Consider the following 19,040-nt stretch of genomic DNA (forward strand, 5'->3'; position numbering starts at 1 on the left):
CTCCTATTTGAAAGTTACTACAGTGATTTTTTTTTTTTTTCACAATGAAAAAAACTGGAAACCATTGAAAAATAAAGGTCTTATTTAATCTTAAATAAATCAGAGCCTCCTGCTACAGTTATTAATCCTAAAGAGAAATTATAAGTTAATTGGCAATTACATTCATATAATTTACATTTTTTTACAACATTCAAGACTTTCAATCTGGATGCACACTTAATGTTTATCCTCCTGATGCAAAACCAAGATTATAGCCATATGGAAATCAGCTTTACCATCTCCCAACATCTGGCTCTATACACACTGCCAAAACAATGTCACCTTGTTAATGTTGACTGAGAACTGAGAAGTAGCGTCTAGGCTCTGATGTAGCCTTGTAGTGTGATCTAAAAGCCACCTTACCGTCATCCTGAATAAAAGCTACTTATACAATAAACAGATCAAGTGGATTAGCATGTGTATCATAATAATGTACATTTTTAAAGTATAGTTATGAAAGTACATATTTAACCCATATTCCAAAAAATTTATGGTCAAGTGCTGTATTTTAAAAAAAACAAAAACACATATACACAGTACTGCACTGAGCCATAGATTTCACTGGGAAACCTCGGATGATTACAGGATCATTCTGCCCTTTACCTGGGAGCTGCAGAGAGCAACTTCCAGAAAAATACTACACTGGCATTGCAGGTGCTTTTAGAGACAATTTTCTAGAAGAGCTATGTGTTTGGGAGAGAGGGGAAAGCAGGGTAGGGAAGCGCTGTGGGTCTTCTCAACTGTTAATAGTACTCTTTCATTAAAAGCTGCCTCACCCCGCCCCCCTCACACACACACACAGATACATATCCGTACACTTCCATTCTTTAACAGTCTGTTGTTGTATTTCTAAATTTAAATAGGATTGGAGCTAGAGAATCTTCATATACCATAAAACACATTTTATAATTAAACTTCAAAATGTTCTATCTGCTGCGATCATCTCTTTGAACAATGATTATCTTACTCGTTGGCCATCATTCCCATCTTCAAAAGCATTTCAAGCCGTTGAACATTATCTACTTACCATTCTCAAGTATGACATCCACAGCCACAGTTGTCAGGTCCTTAGTACAAGCAGCCCGAACGTCCTCAGGAGGAGCAGCGAATGTGCTAAGTCCAGTTACTTTGTTGATGTAAACCATTCTTCCCAAGGCGACGTCAAAGTGCTGCTGCCAATCCAAAGAACCTGTGCTTGACTCTTCATTTGCAGAACAAGTTCTTGCTCTAGATTCCTCACTCTGAAAACAAGTTCCATTTGGGTTGGCTGTCGAATCGTCCATGCGACTCATTAACATTCTACTGGGAGAGTTAGGACTTCCTATCTGTTGTTCTGAAGCTATAAGAACATCTGGGCCTTTACTGATAACTGCAGGATTATTCTGGGGTAATACCAAAGGAGTTTCTGGTATCTCAGAGTCCTCTGTTATGTTGTTCTTTGAATATGTTTCACTATCTTTATTGAAAGAATTATCCTGCGTGACAGTGTCTGACATTGGGATGATGATACTCTCTGGTTTTTTCTGCTCGTTTTTAAGTAACTTACAAGAATCTAGGGATAACCCACTGCACAAGTCACTGCCTTTCCTACCGGAATCTGATTGTGGAAGTTCAAGATGACTCATCTTCTCCATTGTTTGAGTCTCTCTTTCAGAACCTTTCATTCTGGATAATTTAGAAGCTAGTGATTCAGGTGACTTCTCAATATCCAAAGATTTTCTGTTAAAATGTGGTAACTCATTTAGAGTTATAGGACTTTCTCTTAAGCAAGGCATCTGTGGTTCCAAATAGTCTTCTTCCTTGGAGAATGGAAACTTTTCTGAATAAAGAATGTGACTTACTGGTTGACAATTGCTATTTGAATCATTATCTTTCATAGCAGTGATTTCACAAATACTAGAATTGTCTAAGTGGTTTTTGTCTCTCTGTGGCATGTCAGGTTCAACTGGAGGACCGAGATTGGTAGTGGTTTCAAAATTATTATTTTCCTCCACTTCTGTATTCAGAGGATTTTTAACTTTCCCATATTGTCTCTTAAACTTCTCTAAAGATCCCAGTTGTGATCTTAAGTTCAGCTTCTTATGGGCTATGGGTCTGGAAGAACCAATCAACTTATCTGTTCTCTTACTACCATTTGAAATCTGTCTACACCAAGAGAAAGAGGATGTGTCAGGTAATAAGCAACCTGTGTGTGATTTTTCACTACCTTCCTGAAAAGTGGCAAAATTTTTGTAAGTTGCTATAGGTTTGTTCCCTAGCCCATAACTTATATTTCTTCTGCACAATTTTTCGTTGGGCAGTTGAGCAAATTCTTTACTTAAAGTGCTGGTTAAATCTTTGATGTTTGGGGTCTCAAGTGAATGGCGTGTTCTATTTCCAAATGTTTCTTTGGCACTCACAGGACCAGGTCGAACGCAATTTTTAAATAAATGTTCTGCTTCAGTTGACTTAGTTTGCTCATTTTGTACCACATGAGTTATAAAGCCAGTGGAACATAATTTAACTTGTCTATAACTAAAAACGTTTATTCTTCCACAATTACTAGGTTCTTTTCTTCTTTTCTCTTCCTCTCTCTGAGCACCATGTACTCTCAGTAATGTTGTCTCAAAAGGCAGAGGTTGGCATGCCATTTCAGTAGGATCTTTAAATGTTTCTAGTTCTGAATGATTCTGAATTCTATTAGTTTTCAGGATGTCGGCGGCAGGCAGGCCATTAACAGCAGTACTTACACTCTGTATTTCGTGATCTTCTCCACTCTCCTCAAATGTCTGAAAAGGGCTTGCAAACATTTCTGAACTGGTTCCACATGGATTTTCGGAAGAGTTTAACTCCAAACAAGATTTTTTATGTTTCTCCTTTTCTCCTGATTCTGATGCTTCAGCTCTCTCTTGTTCTAAGATCGTTGATTCTGAGCAAGAGCTATCTTTGTTTTGTAAAGATGACTCTGTCATTTTACCATGGCCTGGGCCATCTGACTCATAAGTGTACAAAAATGAATCGTTTGTCTTTTTTCTGATAGCTTCTGACTCTCTAGAATTCTGTGTATTTATGCTTTCTGTAGCTTTTCTTTTCACAGCTTTTGATTGCAAATTAAACATTTCATAGGAATCTGAAATATTATTACATGCTTCCTGGAAACTGACCTGGTCACACTTTTCATCAGAGGACACATGCTTCTGAAGAGTAGCACTAAGTAAACTAAAATCATTATCTTCACTAAATTCCTTAATGTCCTCACCTGATAATTCCACAAATAATTTTTCTTTCTTTAAAAACATTTTTATTCCTTCCTGAATGCACACCAAAGCCGTATCCCAGTTCTGAAACTCAATCAGAGTTTTTGCTGGCTCCATGCACACGTCATATTCACAGAACTGGCACTGCATGTTGATCACATATATCCCATGGAGCTCTGGGTGAGACCGATGCCGAGGACTTGAATTCATTTGCCTACTGGCAGAGACATTTTTTGGCTTGCATATAATACTTTCTTTCCTTAATAAAAAGTCAATGAGTTTATGCAACTTTGTCTTTAAAACTAGCCTTTTGTTCACAAACAAAAACTGCATATTCTTATTGTAATGTGCTTCAGAGCTAATATACCCACTAAGCTCAAACTCCTTATATTTAAAATTGATTTCTCTTAACTTTTGGGACTTACCTAGTCCATAAATTTGGCAAAATCGGGAACATACGTCTTTGGTTTTAGGGACCTGAAGAACCATGGAACCAGAAACATCATTTCTCAAAGAGAAAGAAATGGAAGGGTGCATGAGTGAGAGAGCTTCTATCCTCTGTCTAACCTTCTCAAACTCCAGTCTAGGATCCATGCATTTCCTCCTTACAGGTAACTGATAAAATAGGTTATATACTGTTACTGTTGTCCCAGCACTTGGTCTAGTCAAGTCAGCTTCACAAGATTTCAGGGCTTTTCCATTCCGAAACAGTTTCACAAAAGTTTTCATTGTCCTGTTTTTCTTGGATGAAATTTCCACAGCACTGGCCATGTCAGCTATACTGGCCAAGGCCTCCCCTCGAAAACCATAAAACCTTGGGTTCTCCAAGTCCTGTACGGAGTTGCATTTACTAGTGAAATAACGATTTCCTACCTTGTCTACATCATCACTTCCCATTCCAAAGCCATTGTCTATCACTTGAACTTGAAAGGTTTCCATATTCACCCTGACGGCCACACATTTTGCTTCAGCATCAATACTGTTGAGGGTAAGCTCCTCCACACACTGGCCTAGGGAGCATACAGCCAAACCAGAACGCAATTTGGCTTGTACTTCAACTGACAAGCACTTGATCATGGCAGGTAGAAAGCTGGTGAGAATGCCAGGCACTGGTTTCCTTCTCTGACTAGAAATAATTGCCTATGGGAGGGGAAAACAACAACAACACATACTATCAAAGCTTCAGAGTTATATAGCATTCCCCATTTCTCTCAAGTATTATGAAAAAATAGCATGTGAGGTAAACGAAATCTGTTATTAAACCACATGGCAAAACAAAACAAATTATATAGCTCTGATCTCTGGGCAGATCACACAGTTCATGTTTGATGTAATGGATTTAACATCCAAAGCAGCATTCATAATTTCATAATTTTCACTGATCCTTTCTAAATCCCACATGCCCTAAAGTGAAATCATAATCACACTTGAAGTTGACCCATAAAGACAGTGTTTGAAATTCTAATCACTTCACCAAAAACAGATGTCTAAATTCTGCTAAGAAACATTAGCTAGAAATTATTCACAAAAAAATGTCCAAGCTAGTTTAACATTTATACGTTACACAATAACCATGACTTTAAGAAAAAAACTCCTAATGAAGTGCTAAGACACTGTAAGAAGAAGATGAAGGTTAAACGGGAGGAAATGAAATCATTCAAATTGTTGTATCAAGAAGACATGGGCATTAAGAGATCATTTTTGTGAACCATTATTATTATGGTTAAGTGTAGTTACCTCGCGGCAACGAGAATGGGAAAGGGAAAGAGTAAGGGAGGAAAATTTCTTTTCATTATAAGCCTTTCTGTATCATTTGATTTTTAAATCTTGTTCGTGTATTTACTTTGATAAAATGTTTTCAGAAGGTTCTTACCATTCTTTTGGATTAATACTCTTTACAATGGCTACAAACTCCCTTGGCAATAATCATGGTGGCAAGGGGCTGACGGAACTTGATGTTTAAGTTTTCTTGCAGGTAAAAAAGCAAAATTAAGATTACAGTGCCATTAAAGGTCCCCCCCCCCCCCCCCTTGGTCATAGTAGGAGAAAGAGCAGCACGGGCTCGACCTCTCGAAGGTGGTGGGGCTAGTTTTCCAGACCCGGGAAAATCAGAGCTATAATTGCAGACTTGTCGATTTCCAAGACAATGCAGTCAGCAGTAAACGAGAGGTAAACGTTCAATAAGTATTCGGATTGTTACCCAACTCAACGATTTCCTGATTACGTCCCCGTCCTTTCAGGACCACAGCTCCTGGGACAAACCGGACAATTAGGCCGGGGTCCTGAACTAAGGCTTTGAGGGCTGGGCCGCGGCCGCAGGCCCCGCCCCCAGGCTCCGGCTCCACCCCCGCCCCTCCCCCAACTCGCCCGCCCTGACGCGGGCGCCGGCGCTTAAGGAAGGCCGCGAGGCCTCCCCGAGCCTTTGCGCTGCTGGGTCCGGGACGCCGGCCCGTGGTGGGCACCACGACCCATCTGGTGTTAGAAGAGCTCCCGGAATCATCCTTTCGTCGCGTGCTTTCCCCCAAGTCACCTCAAATCGTGCTTCACCAGCTTCCCGATACCAACCGCCTCGGACGCCGGCCGCGCGCTCGTTGGCTCGCGAGGCTCGTGCACGCGCGAGGCCAGGAGCATGCGCTTGAGATTCGCCGAGAAGTCCCTTTCGTCTGTGACACCTCAGTGGGCACGCGCACTCTTTGCGTCCCAAGGTCTTTTCGCACCGTTACCCCGAATTCCCAATCTTTAGTCTCATTTAGCATGATGTTAAAAACTGTTTCTAGCAATTTTTACTTTTTTTTCCTGTTTACTCTTTCCCTCTTTCTCGTTTCTTCTTTGCACGTACTACCATTTAATTCAATATACGTATTATTTGCTTATTGTCTGACTTCTCACTAGAATGTAAGCTATATGAAGGTAGGGATTTTGTATATTTTGTTTGCTGCGGTATCCCTGTAGCCAAGAACAGTGCCTGGCTTATGTTACGCACTCAATGAATGACTAAATCCAGAGCCTTCCATTTTATCAAACTATAACGTTTAAGAGATGGAAAGACTGAGAAACTATCTGAGTCTTAACTAGCTCAACTCTTAAGTTACAGGTGAGGACACCAAGACTCCATTACCTTTTTTGGTACCTTCCCAATACCACTACAGCTTCTTTTTTAACAGAACGAGAGTGGAACGCTAAGAACACTGTGAAAGTGGGTGTTTTAACCAGTTTTTGCTTTGTCTCATTTTCATTGAAACCTTGTATTTTTCAAAATTGGAATTTGTGACACATTTGTCAAACCTAGGAAGCGTCTGACATATACTTGCTTCATGGATGACCAAACCAATCAGGAGGTTTCCAGGGCTGATGAAGCAAAATCCTGAGTATTGTTTGTATTAGTTTACTAGCACTGCCACAACAAAACACCACAGACTGTGTGGCTTAAACCACAGACATTTATTTTGCAACAGTTCTGGAGGTTAGAAGTCTGAGATTGAGGTGTCAAAGTGGTTGATTTCTTCTGAGGACTCTCCTTGGCTTGTAGATGGCTGTCTTCTCCCTGTCTTCACATGTTCTTTCCTCTGTGCAGGCACATATCTCTGTCCAAATTTCCTCTTCTTATAAGGATGCTGAGGAATATTGGATTAGGACCCACCCTAATGACTTCATTTAACCTTAATTACCTCTTTAAAGGCCCTATCTCCAAAAACGGTCACATTCTGAGGTACTGGGGGTTAGGACTTCCACAAATAGATTTGCGGGGGGACATAATTTAGCCCATAACATTGCTTTTTGTGAATTCCCTACCCAGAGAAAACGAATCACAGCAGAAACTCCAGAAAACTAAAAGTAATGAGTCTAAAACATCGTGTGAACAGCTAACAAATTGAACTTGTGGTATTTGTTCTTATTAGGTGTGCAATTTCCTGAAGAAAACTTCAGGGAAGCCATTTAAAGGAATGACTCTAAGTAACTGCTAACTTTTTCTTTCAGACCTCTTTAAATTACCTCAAAATTATCTTCCCACAGATGTTTACTGAGTAAATACCTCTTATTTTGCCAAAAATTAAGTTGACCAAAAATAAAGTACCCTACACAGAAGGTTCTAATGTGTGTTTATTAATTAGAATTGTGTACAGTTGTAATCCTTCTATCATACATACAATAATACACAGTAATATTCAAGTATATGATACTAAAATAACTTACTGACAAATTCTAATATTGAACAGAATAATTCTATCTCTATTAACAATAAAAAACAAAACCACTGAGAGTATCTTGGAAAATTTAAATTCAGGTCATTATTTCACAATTTGGAAATCTGAGTAATCCAACTTTAAGATGACTTTCTCATTGTTGAAGTTCGCTCGGTCGATGTGTGATTTGGGACTTCCTTTCGTCTCAAGCCATTCCTGCATATGACGCACTTTGGAGATGGGACCTTGCAATTGTCCTTGCACTGTGCCCTGGTCAGTGTTCTGGACCCAGCCTACCAATCCCAACTTTTTACCCTCAGCCTAAGGGAAACACAAAAACGAGAGAGAAATCCAGTGAGATTGAACAAAACAAAGTGAGACTACAATCTGTTGCCAGAACCTTGGCCTAGAATCAAGCCACTGAAACTAATTTGATATTGTCCAGAACAGTCAAAACAGAACAACACCAAGAAGAATCTCACTGCTGATTTTAATAGGAAGCGTTGGCTACTTGAGTCCATTTCCTTTTTCTACCCTATAAAATCCAGGCACTAGAATTTTTCACTATGTAGTCAATTTGGTTAAGTACTAAAGACTTCAGACGAGATCAGATACTTTCAAAAGGATTCCTTAAGGCTAACTGTTGTTAGGATACTGGGCTGTATTGTCCTTATTTTCCCTTCTCCTACTCAAGAATCTATTCGGTATGTTACATAGAAAAAGCATGAAGTTATCTGATCCTTCTCTCTGTCTTTAATTGGGACCACACTTAAACAAATCCAGATGGATACGTGTTCATTTTATCTTTAAAGATCATTAGAGAGTATTTCACAATTTCCTGGGCAACTCACTCCATTGTTCTCACTGTAGATACTGTCTAACCCATGATCTTTATATTGCATCTAAAGTCCACTTTCTGTCATCCTCCTAGAGAAGGAAAAAACAGCTGGTGATCAGCCTCTGAACATCAAAGCTTCATGAGACTACATACTATCAGGTTTTCACTTGACTTTCCTTTTTTCGGTGTAAATAATCACACCTTTAAAGTTGAATAAGCCTATGAAGACCATCTAATCATTATAGTTGCTTTCTTAGCTGGTCCAGTGTTCTTTCCTTTAAGTCATTAAACCGTGGAATCACTGAAAAGTTGGAAAGGTACCAATGTTTTAGAGGTAATTTTATTTTTGTAAAATGTCCAAGTAAGGGTGTTATAAAAGTTATTGTTAAAGTAATCTATCTAAATAGAAGGGGTTGGATTACAAAAGAAAATGGAGCTAACATGATTGAATGTTCAAATGCCAGAGGAGTGACGTAGTAAATGTGGGAAATTGTAGGAGTTCGCCAAAGAAAATGTTATGCATAGCAAAACCATGTTTGATGAGGAAATGAAGTATCTATCAAGTCATATGTTCAAAGCAAAGGCATAATGCATAATGAAAAGAGACTGCAATCAAATAAGTTTAAGGGACACAGAAGAAATTAAGGAATGAAGAAAAATAGGAAATACCCACAGCGTGCATTAAGTGTGGAGATGGCATAAAAAAAAAATGCAGAGAATGGATTTTGAGGAAGATGCCACATCCAACTGACTTTGTATAACAATCGTGCTCTTTTGTTTCAAATTAACCTGGGATAGTTGGCTAACCCTAGTTCTTAGTTACCTTATACGGTATCTAACTATAAGAATAATTGTACTGAGTTTTGAACATGAGGTAACAGTCAGATCTTTAAATTGCAATGTGATTTATCTGAATTTCTTTATCCTAACACTTGTCTTTTCAACAAAACACTCCCAAGTTTGACTGGTGTTGAGAACAGTAATTTCCTACAGGTTTTATTTGAGTACTCTATTCTGTTCTTATTTTTTAAATGATAGCATAATGTTGCTGACTCATGTTCAGTTTTGAAATCTAAGTAAGTAAACAATGTTTTTTCCTAAGGAAATTCCAAAAAGATAATTCTCCCTAATAATCATATTCTGGCAACATTTTAAGGAATATAATCACCAACTCTAGTCTCAATCTAAAAAGAAGTCCCCTCCTGGGGTGGGGGGGCGGTTTTCACTTTGTGAAGGGTGTAAATGTCTATTGCATTGCTTTGTACACCTGAAACTTTAAAAAAAAAAAAAAGAGCTGAGGAGCTGTTATGCTTCCTCCTTTCCAATAATAATAATATAAATAAATGAATAAAAAGAAAGTCCCCTCAAATCAACAGAAAACTAGAAAAAGAGCAAACCAAACCCAAACACACACACACACCCACACCCTGATTTCAAAATTTACTACAAAGCTACAGTAATCAAGACAATGTGGTACTGCCATAAGGCTAGACATAAAGATCAATGGAATAGAATTGGAGTCCAGAAATAAACCCTTACATCTATGGTCAATTGATTTTTGACAAGAGTGGTATGACGATTCAATGGTGAAAATAATAGTGTTTTTAACAAATGGTGGTGGGACAACTGGATATCCACATGCTTTAAAAGTGTAAAATTGGACTCCTTACTTCACACCACAAAAAAAATTAAATTAAATCAAAGATCTAAAGCTAAGAGCTTGAACTACAAAACCCTTAGCAGAAACTTTTAGAAGAAAACATAAGCATGAACCCTCATGACCTTGGATTAAGCAAAGGTTTCTTAGGTATAACACTAAAATCACAAGCAACAAAAGAAAAAATAGATAAGTTAGACTTCATCAATATTAAAAATTTGGGGGCTTCAAAGTTTTCATCAAAAAAGTAAAAAACAAAATCCTCAGACTAGGAGAAGTATTTGCAAATAATATACGTAATAAGGGACTAGTATCCAGAATATATAAAAACTTCTTATAATTCAACAGTAAGACAACTCAATTAAAAAATGGGCAGGGGGTGCCGGCCCGGTGGCTCAGGCGGTTAGAGCTCCATGCTCCTAACTCCGAAGTCTGCCGGTTGGATTCCCACATGGGCCAGTGGGCTCTCAACCACAAGGTTGTCAGTTCAATTCCTCGAGTCCCGCAAGGGATGGCGGGCAGCGCCCCCTGCAACTAAGATTGAACATAGCACCTTGAGCTGAGCTGCCGCTGAGCTGCCGCTGAGCTCCCGCTGAGCTCCCGGATGGCTCAGTTGGTTGGAATGCATCCTCTCAACCACAAGGTTGCCGGTTCGTGCAAGGGATGGTGGGCTGTGCCCCCTGCAACTAGAAAATGGCAACTGGACCTGGAGCTGAGCTGCACCCTCCACAACTAAGATTGAAAGGACAACAACTTGAAGCTGAATGACACCCTGCACAACTGAGATTGAAAGGACAACAACTTGACTTGGAAAAAAGAAGTCCTGGAAGTACACACTGTTCCCCAATAAAGTCCTGTTCCCCTTCCCAACAACAACAAAAAGAAATCTTTAAAAAAAAAAAAAAAAAAATGGGCAGGGGCCGGGCCAGTGGCTCAAACGGTTAGAGCTCCGTGCTCCTAACTCCGATGGCTGCCGGTTCGATTCCCACATGGGCCAGTGCACTCTCAACCTCAAGGTTGCCGGTTCAATTCCTCGAGTCCCGCAAGGGATGGTGGACAGTGCCCCCTGTAACTAAGATTGAACACAGCACCTTGAGCTGAGCTGCCTCCCGGATGGCTCAGTTGGTTGGAGCGTGGGCTTTCAACCACAAGGTCGCCAGTTTGATTCCTCGAGTCCCACAAGGGATGGTGGGCCGCACCCCATGCAACTAGCAACAGCAACTGGACCTGGAGCTGAGCTGTGCCCTCCATAACTAAGACTGAAAGGACAACAACTTGACTTGGGGGAAAAAAAAAGTCCTGGAAGTATACACTGTTCCCCAATAAAGTCCTGTTCCCCTTCCCCAATAAAATCTTAAAAAAAAAAATGGGCAAAGGATTTGAATAGGTTTTATTTGTGTACTCTCGATTCTGTTCTTATTTTTTAATTAATAGCATAGTTGCTGACTCACATTCAGTTTTGAATATCTGTCTAAACAAGTAAACAGTGTTTTTTCCTAAGAAAATTTCTCCATAGAAGGTATATAATATCTTTTTTTTTTCATGTGCCAATAAGCACATGAAAAAATATTCAACATCATTAGTCATGAGGGGAAGGCAAACAAAACCACAATGAGGGTATATACATACACTGGAATATTATTCAGCTTTGAAAAAGGAAATTCAGACAGATGCTACAACCCGTCTGATCCTTGAGGACATTATGCTAATGAAATAAGGCAGTCACAAAAGGACAAACACTGCATTATTCCACTTATATGAGGTACCTAGAGTAGTCAAATTCACACAGACAGAAAGTAGAACTGTAATTGCCTGGGGCTGAAGGGAATTAGAGTTATTTAATGGGTACAGAGTTTCAGTTTTGCAAGATGAAAATAGTTCTGTGGATGGATAGTGGTGATGGTAGCACAACATATGTGAATGTACTTACGGTCACTAAACTGTACACTAAAAATGGTTAAAATGATAAATTCCACATTATACATACTTTACCACTTTTTAAAAAGTGTATTATATAGTTTCCATATTATTTGGGGATTTTCCAGTTATCTTTCTGTTATTGATTTACAGTTTAGTTCCACTGTGGTTAGAGAACATGCTTTGTCTGATATCAATCCTTTTAAATTCACTGATACCTCAAAACAAAACAAAAAACCACAATGATACCACTTCACACACATTAGGATGACTCTAATAAAAAAGACAGACAATAACAATTGTTGGGGCAGCCGGTTAGCTCAGTTGGTTAGAGCGCAGTGCTCTTAAAACCAAGGTTGCCTGTTCCATCCCCACATGGGCCACTATGAGCAGCACCCTCCACAACTAGATTGAAACAACTACTTGACCTGGAGCTGACGGGTCCTGGAAAAACACACTTAAAATAAATAAAAGAAATAAAAGAACACAATTGTTGACAAAGATCTGGAGAAATTGGAATTCTCATACATCATTAGTGGGAATATAAAATGATGCGGTTGCTTTGGAAAATAGTTTCGCAGTTCCTCAAAAAAGTTATACATTGAGTTACCATATGACCCAGCAACCTACTCCTAGGTATATATACCCAAGGGAACTGAAAACAATGTTTGCATAAGAACAAGTACATAAATGTTCACAGCATCATTATTCATAATAGCCAAAAAGTGAAAACAATCTAAACAGCTATCAATTGATGAATGGATAAGTAAAATGTGGTACATCCATACAACGGAATGTTATTGATCCATAAAAAGGAATGGAGTACTCATATGCTACAATATGAATAAACCTTGAAAACATTATGTTAAGTGAAAGAAACCAAACACAAAAGGACACACTCTTTATGATTCCATTTACATTAAAGGTCCAGAATAGACAAATCCACAGAAACAGAAATGAGGTTAGTGATCGCCAGGGGCTGGAGGGATAAGGGGTGAGTGCTAATAGGTATGTGGTTTCTTATGGGGGTGATGAAATGTTCTGGAATTAGTGCACAACGTTGTGAATATACTAAAACCCACTGAAATTTACACTTTAAAAAGGTGAATTGTATGGGATGAATTGGGATTCATTTTATGGGACTGAATTATATTTCAACTTAAAAACAAAAAAGTCCCTTCAAGTATTCTCATCACTCATTCTAGGAGTGACATAATTTCATTAAGAGGCTAGGTGATACCAACATGCAAACAGACTGTAGTAATACAAAACAATTGTTAAAATGACCATATATATTTAAATTATTATATGTAGAAAGAATAAGCTACAAGTCTAGTTAAGAGGGAAAAAATGGCATTTTCCTTGGAGTTTTCCAAATCAATATTTGTTTTTCTGCTTTTTTTTTTTTGTACTGTCTCTAAATTGGGGGTCGGGGGTGGGGAGAGTAGAGAAAGATGGGCTACATTACCATCTGGTCCTTTTCCCTCAACAACTTTAATCTTTGAAGCTGTCACCTCCATTTACTATATCACATGAACTTATTTTGCATAATTGGTAGCAAAACTAGCTGCAACATAGCTCTTTTGCTATGATGTTCATCAATTCTTGTTTTCAACAGCCACTTCTTATATGAGTGTGAAACAGGAGGAAACGATTTGTAAGAAATTGGAAAAAAGAGGTAGTGACATTTAACATTCATATTTCAAAGACTCGGGATGAATTTTAAGTACCACAGTCCCAGGAATGTGACACTTGGAGAGTTCTGCAGTCTTAACTCATTATCTTTGAGGTTGCAGACACACTTGGCAGACATTAGCTCAGATACTCCCCTAGAGAAGACAAAAGGGAAATTGAGATTGCATTTGTGTGTGCATGTTGAAGGAAGATTAACGACATTAAGGCAGAGGTAGAGGCTGTTAATAGTGTGTCATCCCTTCAATCACTCCCTAGTCCTCTAGTTGGAACACCAGGCTCCAAGTTCAGAGTTACCATTACTGATCCTGGAATGGATTAAGTATTTTCATCAGAAAAGCTGCAGCTGGAAAAGGCAGTTCTTCTTTCAAAGTCAAAATGAGTAGAAATGTATTAATTGGGGGAAAGGGGATGAGGGAGGTTGAAGAAGAGAAAGAGTTCTGAAGAAAATGCAGCAGCTATAGAGGAAGCAATTACATAAATGTCATGAGTTCATCTAAACACCATCTTCTTGACCATCACTAGTTTTTCTGCAAGAATTATAACTTGATTTGATGATACCATAACAGGGCGAACTGGGGCAGCCCTCTAATCCCCTTTGGAAGACAGAGAAGCTTATTAATATGTGTCTAGGTACTCAAGTACCACTGTTAGAAGAGACCAAAAATAACAGCATTGTATTTTAGCCAAAGCATTTTCATACCCATTGCTCTACAAACCACCTCTTTGCCATGCAGCTACCAAACAGCCAGCTTCTCCCAATGCACATCTGTCAGGAAATAACTTAGGCATGTCCCCAAAGTCTATAGGCCACATACCTGAGTGTACTTGCGGAAAAACACCCCTTGCACCTTCCCAAAGATTTCATAATCCACAGATATTAGGGTGTCCCCGTCTGCCATACTCATGCTCAAACCTGTCAGAAACCAGAAAAGCAGAAAAGGAAACAGGACTCATTATCCTATGTCAGGAACCCCAATTCTGAGGCAGAAAGGGCCACATCCACACTTGTTAACCACTGCGACCTCTCCCTGACTTAAGGTCCCCGAACTCCAGAGTACGCTGGTGGACACGCGTAAGCGAGGGTGTGTGAATAACAGGGAGACACCTGGGCAAGTGAGCTTCGGGTCGCGACTGCCCACAGAGGCCTCTTTTGAGACAATTACCTGTTTAGCCAAATACCTCCCGACACCAGTCCTGCTCCCTCTCCATCCCTTCCTCTTCCCACGGACCTGGCTTTCACGTGGCCGCCAGAATCTCCTTCTAGTAACATTTTAGGGCCAATTGAACTGATAGGCATGCCCCGGGCCCCGTCCTACGCTCACCCTCTCGGTCCGGCACAACACCCCGACCACCACCACAACGGTTCTCCTAGGCGCGTAACCGCCGCGCCCGGAAGCTCAGGGCGCGGTTCCTCCTTCGCTGTTTCACATGCCCATCACGTCTGCTGACCAATCAGGGACGGCAGAGTCTGCCGAGAGCCCGCCCAGAGGGTGGGATTTCGAGGCCGGTTGTCTGGGACCTCTCGGGAGCCTAGGGCTGGGGATCTGTCCAGGAACTCTCAACTCGGATTCTACGGACCGAGCCCTCACCCTTCTCAGTCACCAAGAGCACGTCTTTTCTCATTTTTCTCATGGGGAGAAAGATACAGACGATGAAGCACTTGAGATAAACCCAATCATTCAATAAATATTTACTGAGAGCCTTCTGTGTGTCAGGCGCAGTTCTAGGTAGACATACATCAGTGAACAAAAAGGATTCTGGCCCAGAGGAGCTTAAATTCTGGAGATGGGAGACGGGCAATAAACATTAAACAGTATAAACAAATACATTGAATAGAATACATGCAACCTTGCTGCATTGACTTTTTCTTTCAGTTCTCAAATTTTAAGTCATGCCTAAGTCTGGAATTAGGAGCAGCGGGGATAAGTGTGTAAGAGGTCCTAGGGGTGGTTATTTCTCTTTCTGTGCTTCTCGAAGCTGCTCACCAGAGTTTATCTTATTAAGAATATTCCAAATAACGCTTATCTAAATCAATCAATCCCAAGCACAAACAAAATAACCCATGGCTCCAGAATCACAATTGAATCAATCAATGTAAGCCAAATGACCAAATTGCATAAATTTCTTTTGGGCAAAGGGAATTGTCAAGGGGTGTTGTGCACGATGATTGTTTAAAGTAGGGTCACCTTGTAGGCATTTGAATCCAGCTACCCTTGTGATTAAGAATGTGTATGGAGGGAAACTGTGTTTACTGTTCCTCTTTGGACTGCTTGTATACATTACATCCCTTCATGATGTAAGACTCCATATGTGAATATGCCACATTGGCAGACTTGGCAAGGAGAGATGGATTTGCAATGGAATCATTCCACAAGTTCCCCACTACGAAGTCAGGCTCTGGATCCTGGAAAATATAACCTTAGTGCTGGCATAGGGGTGGGGGTGGGGGGAAACTGGATTGGATGTTATGCTTGGCAATATTTGAAAATAATGCTAAACAGTGTAACTGGTTGGTGTTCTTTCTCCAAAATTCATTTTAAAAAAAAACTAGTTTCTCAATAGAATTAAAGACCTATTGAGTGTCTACTATTTATGGGACACTGTAGGGTATATAAAGATCATCTGAATGATATATAATCTTTGTCCTCAAAGAGTTTTTTATTTACTGTAAGAAACAAACATGCATGCAAATAAAGACAATACAATGTACAACATGCTAATTCAGTTCCATGAACACCCATCAAGAGCTCCTCATAAGCCAGGCCTGTGCTGTAACCAGAACAGAAAATATCATGAGAGCACAAAGGAACAAAGAGATTAATTTTGACTGGGAAGATGGGGAAAACATTCTTGGAGGAAATATTATCCAGGTTACACAACCACCACTAGTAAGTGATGGAGCTGGGATTTAGTTGCAGGCAGTCTGAGCACAGAGCCCACTGCCATAAATTCTATGTCTACCACCTCCCAGTATGTGGAGCTTGGGGTAAGGTAGTACTACTGAGGTAAGAAAGTGCAATTAGTCAGGAGTGGCTAGATCAGGGGTTTTCAACCCTGGCTGCACATTAGGATCTGAGGGGAAGCTTTTAAAAATGCTGATACCCGTCACAAAAATAGGTATTCCACAAATGATCATCACAGCATTGCTCACAATGGTAAAAAAAAAAAAAAAATGCTGATATACAGATGTTACCCCCAGAAATTGCCTTCCAGGTAGTGCTAAAGCACGGACAGCATGCACAGCACGCACAGCATGTGCAGCCAAGGTTGAGATTCACTGGGCTAGACTCTGGGGAGGCAGGGCTGGAAAGGTAGGCTGGACCTAATCAGGTAGGTGGAAATACCACGTCAGATTACATGTTTCAACTTTATTCTATAGGTAAAGTAGAAGCCACTGGGTAGGACAATAATATTACTATTTAGGTAATTATTCTGGCAGCAGCATAAAGGATGGGCTTGGGAAGCAGATGTTGAAGGGAAGAACAGCAGTTAGGTGAGTGATGCATGCCGTCCCAGTAAGAAGTGAGCAAGAACTCACTTAGGGTCGTAGAAATGTAAAGGAGGGGTCATATATAAGAGACACTACAGAATAAATTCAACAGAGCCTGCTGACCAGTTAGAAGGGAGTGTGACAAAGAGGGAGATGTAGAAGGTGACTGATGCTTTTAGTATGAGAGGGAACACTGAAGAAGAACTGGGTTGGGGGAGTGGGGAGGTGATCATGAGTTTGTTTTCTGTTACTCTGAGTCTGAGGTTCCTGAGGAACTAAATGGGCAGTTGGAAATCTGAGTCTGTAACTAAGGAGAGAGAGCAAAGCCAGATACCATTTAAACATAGATGAGACCTGAAATTTCAGTATTTGGTTGAAACCATATGCAGTCTGGAACTGCATATATACGAGAAATAAGAGGGCTCTGGAGAACACCTAAATTTGGGGGACAGGTGAGGAAAAGACACAGCCCTGTAGAAGATGGAGCAAGAACACAAAAAAGAAGCCAAGAAGGCACAGGATCAAGTGAGAAGAGAGTTCCAAGGAAGTGAAAAATCAGTAATGTTAAATGAGTAGGCTGAAGAAGTAGCAGCTTTTGTCTTTGGTCATTGGAAAGTCACTGGTAGCCTGGCAGTTACATAAAGTGGAAAGGGTAGAAGCCACACCACAGTGGACTGAACAGTGAGGAGGAGATGAGGAAGTGGCGGCAGCAAATGTAAAATTTCTACTAAGAAGTCTTGAGGAACAGAGGAGAAATAAATGGGATCCTAGGGTAAGGGGCCACAGGTCAAGGGAAATGAGGTTCGTTTTGCAGGAGAAGTTAAGCATATTTTAAAACCAGAGTATAAGATTAATACAACTTGACGTTAACAAGATGGAGGGGTAAAGTCATGGAGTCCATTCCTAGAGGATGCTGAAAGGGACTAATTCAATAGAACAAATGGAAAGAGAAAGATTCTTTTTCCTCAAAAAACAAGATGGAAGTAAGCACTCCAGGAAATTCGGCCAGACTGGAGGGGAGCTGTGGAAGTTGACAGGCAGGCGGATTGCTGAAATAACTGGAATCTTGAGAAGAGTGGGAAATGTCTGGAACTCCATATAGGAGTCCTATAAAGAAAGCAAATAGGAAGTCAACCAGGAAAGAAAACAAGGGGGGGCCACCAAGGACTTGCTTTGTAATATGTAAAAGCTGTAATGATATATTGAAGTATTAACACCGACTACTGCTGTCTATATTATTGTCCATGTGCATGAATCTTTTAAGTAGTTATAAGGAAAAAGTCAGTTGCCGGTTCCAAACAGCTTATACAAATGAACTGAAGCATGAAGGCAAATAAACTCTTCTGATGTTAACAGGTCACAGAGTATCACTTACTGTTGAAGCCAGGCTATACTGCTTATTTTCGATCTAGTAGTTAACTTTATTATCATTACATGTGGTTGAGTCATTTTTGGGCTCTACGAAGAGACGGCCAGAGTTACCACGTGAGAGTAAGACACTATATCAAAATAATTACACTGGCTACAAAACTATCCCAGAAAGATACTGCGTAGCAAAACCTAGCCAAGTTGCTATAATTTGACCGCCAGCTCCAAACTATGGGTGAGGGAAAGCACGGAGAGACAGTGTAGCCGTACCTGGGGCGCGTACGAAGCAGCCGAGCACGCTAAGCAAGACTACCCGCAGGCTCACTGCCGCTGTGTGGGCGGACATCGCAATCCTGCGGCTGAACGACTCCAGGGCACATCTAGGGGCGCCGTCTTTTGCCCGAGAAGGGCACACCACGGGGTCTGGGGTCATCGCTCTCAGAAAAATACAAGTTCTTTGATGGAGCCCCAGAAAAAGCTCTCCCGTCCCCTCCCTTGTTCCCCAAGGGCTGGGCTGGACGAAGCTGTAGAGTTGGCCGGACACCGGGTCAAGTGACACTCCGGCGCGCCTCACCTCCCTCCGGGGCGGCTCCCCACGGGTCGCGGGACTGCGCCT

At 40.5% G+C, this 19,040-nt stretch overlaps 1 protein-coding gene across 16 annotated transcripts in view; it reads right to left on the bottom strand.

The window, feature by feature from the left end:
- The window catches only part of LOC109448346 (acylphosphatase-1), a 42,245-nt gene that overhangs the window by 22,544 nt on the left and 661 nt on the right, over positions 1–19,040 (bottom strand). For 4 of the 16 annotated variants that reach the window (XR_016020908.1, XM_088797410.1, XM_088797409.1 and 1 more), the window contains exons 1-3: positions 18,695–19,007; positions 14,382–14,479; positions 1,067–4,415 (exon numbers count right to left, since the gene is read on the bottom strand). Coding sequence is in view for 15 of the 16 variants with exons in the window: in XM_088797410.1 (XP_088653536.1) it covers positions 1,067–4,415; positions 14,382–14,479; positions 18,695–18,857 (3,610 nt within the window). In the remaining variant the exon portion in view is untranslated. Of the gene's footprint in view, positions 1–1,066; positions 4,416–5,148; positions 5,716–5,805; positions 5,971–7,358; positions 7,781–14,381; positions 14,480–14,729; positions 15,012–18,694; positions 19,008–19,040 lie in introns of those variants that run through there. The other 12 variants (XM_088797411.1, XM_088797412.1, XM_088797413.1 and 9 more) reach the window with 12 other exon arrangements.

This window comes from Rhinolophus sinicus, chromosome 3, assembly GCF_057876585.1.
Source record: "Rhinolophus sinicus isolate RSI-liver-muscle chromosome 3, RSI-T2T, whole genome shotgun sequence".
Classification (NCBI taxonomy): Eukaryota; Metazoa; Chordata; class Mammalia; order Chiroptera; family Rhinolophidae; genus Rhinolophus; species Rhinolophus sinicus.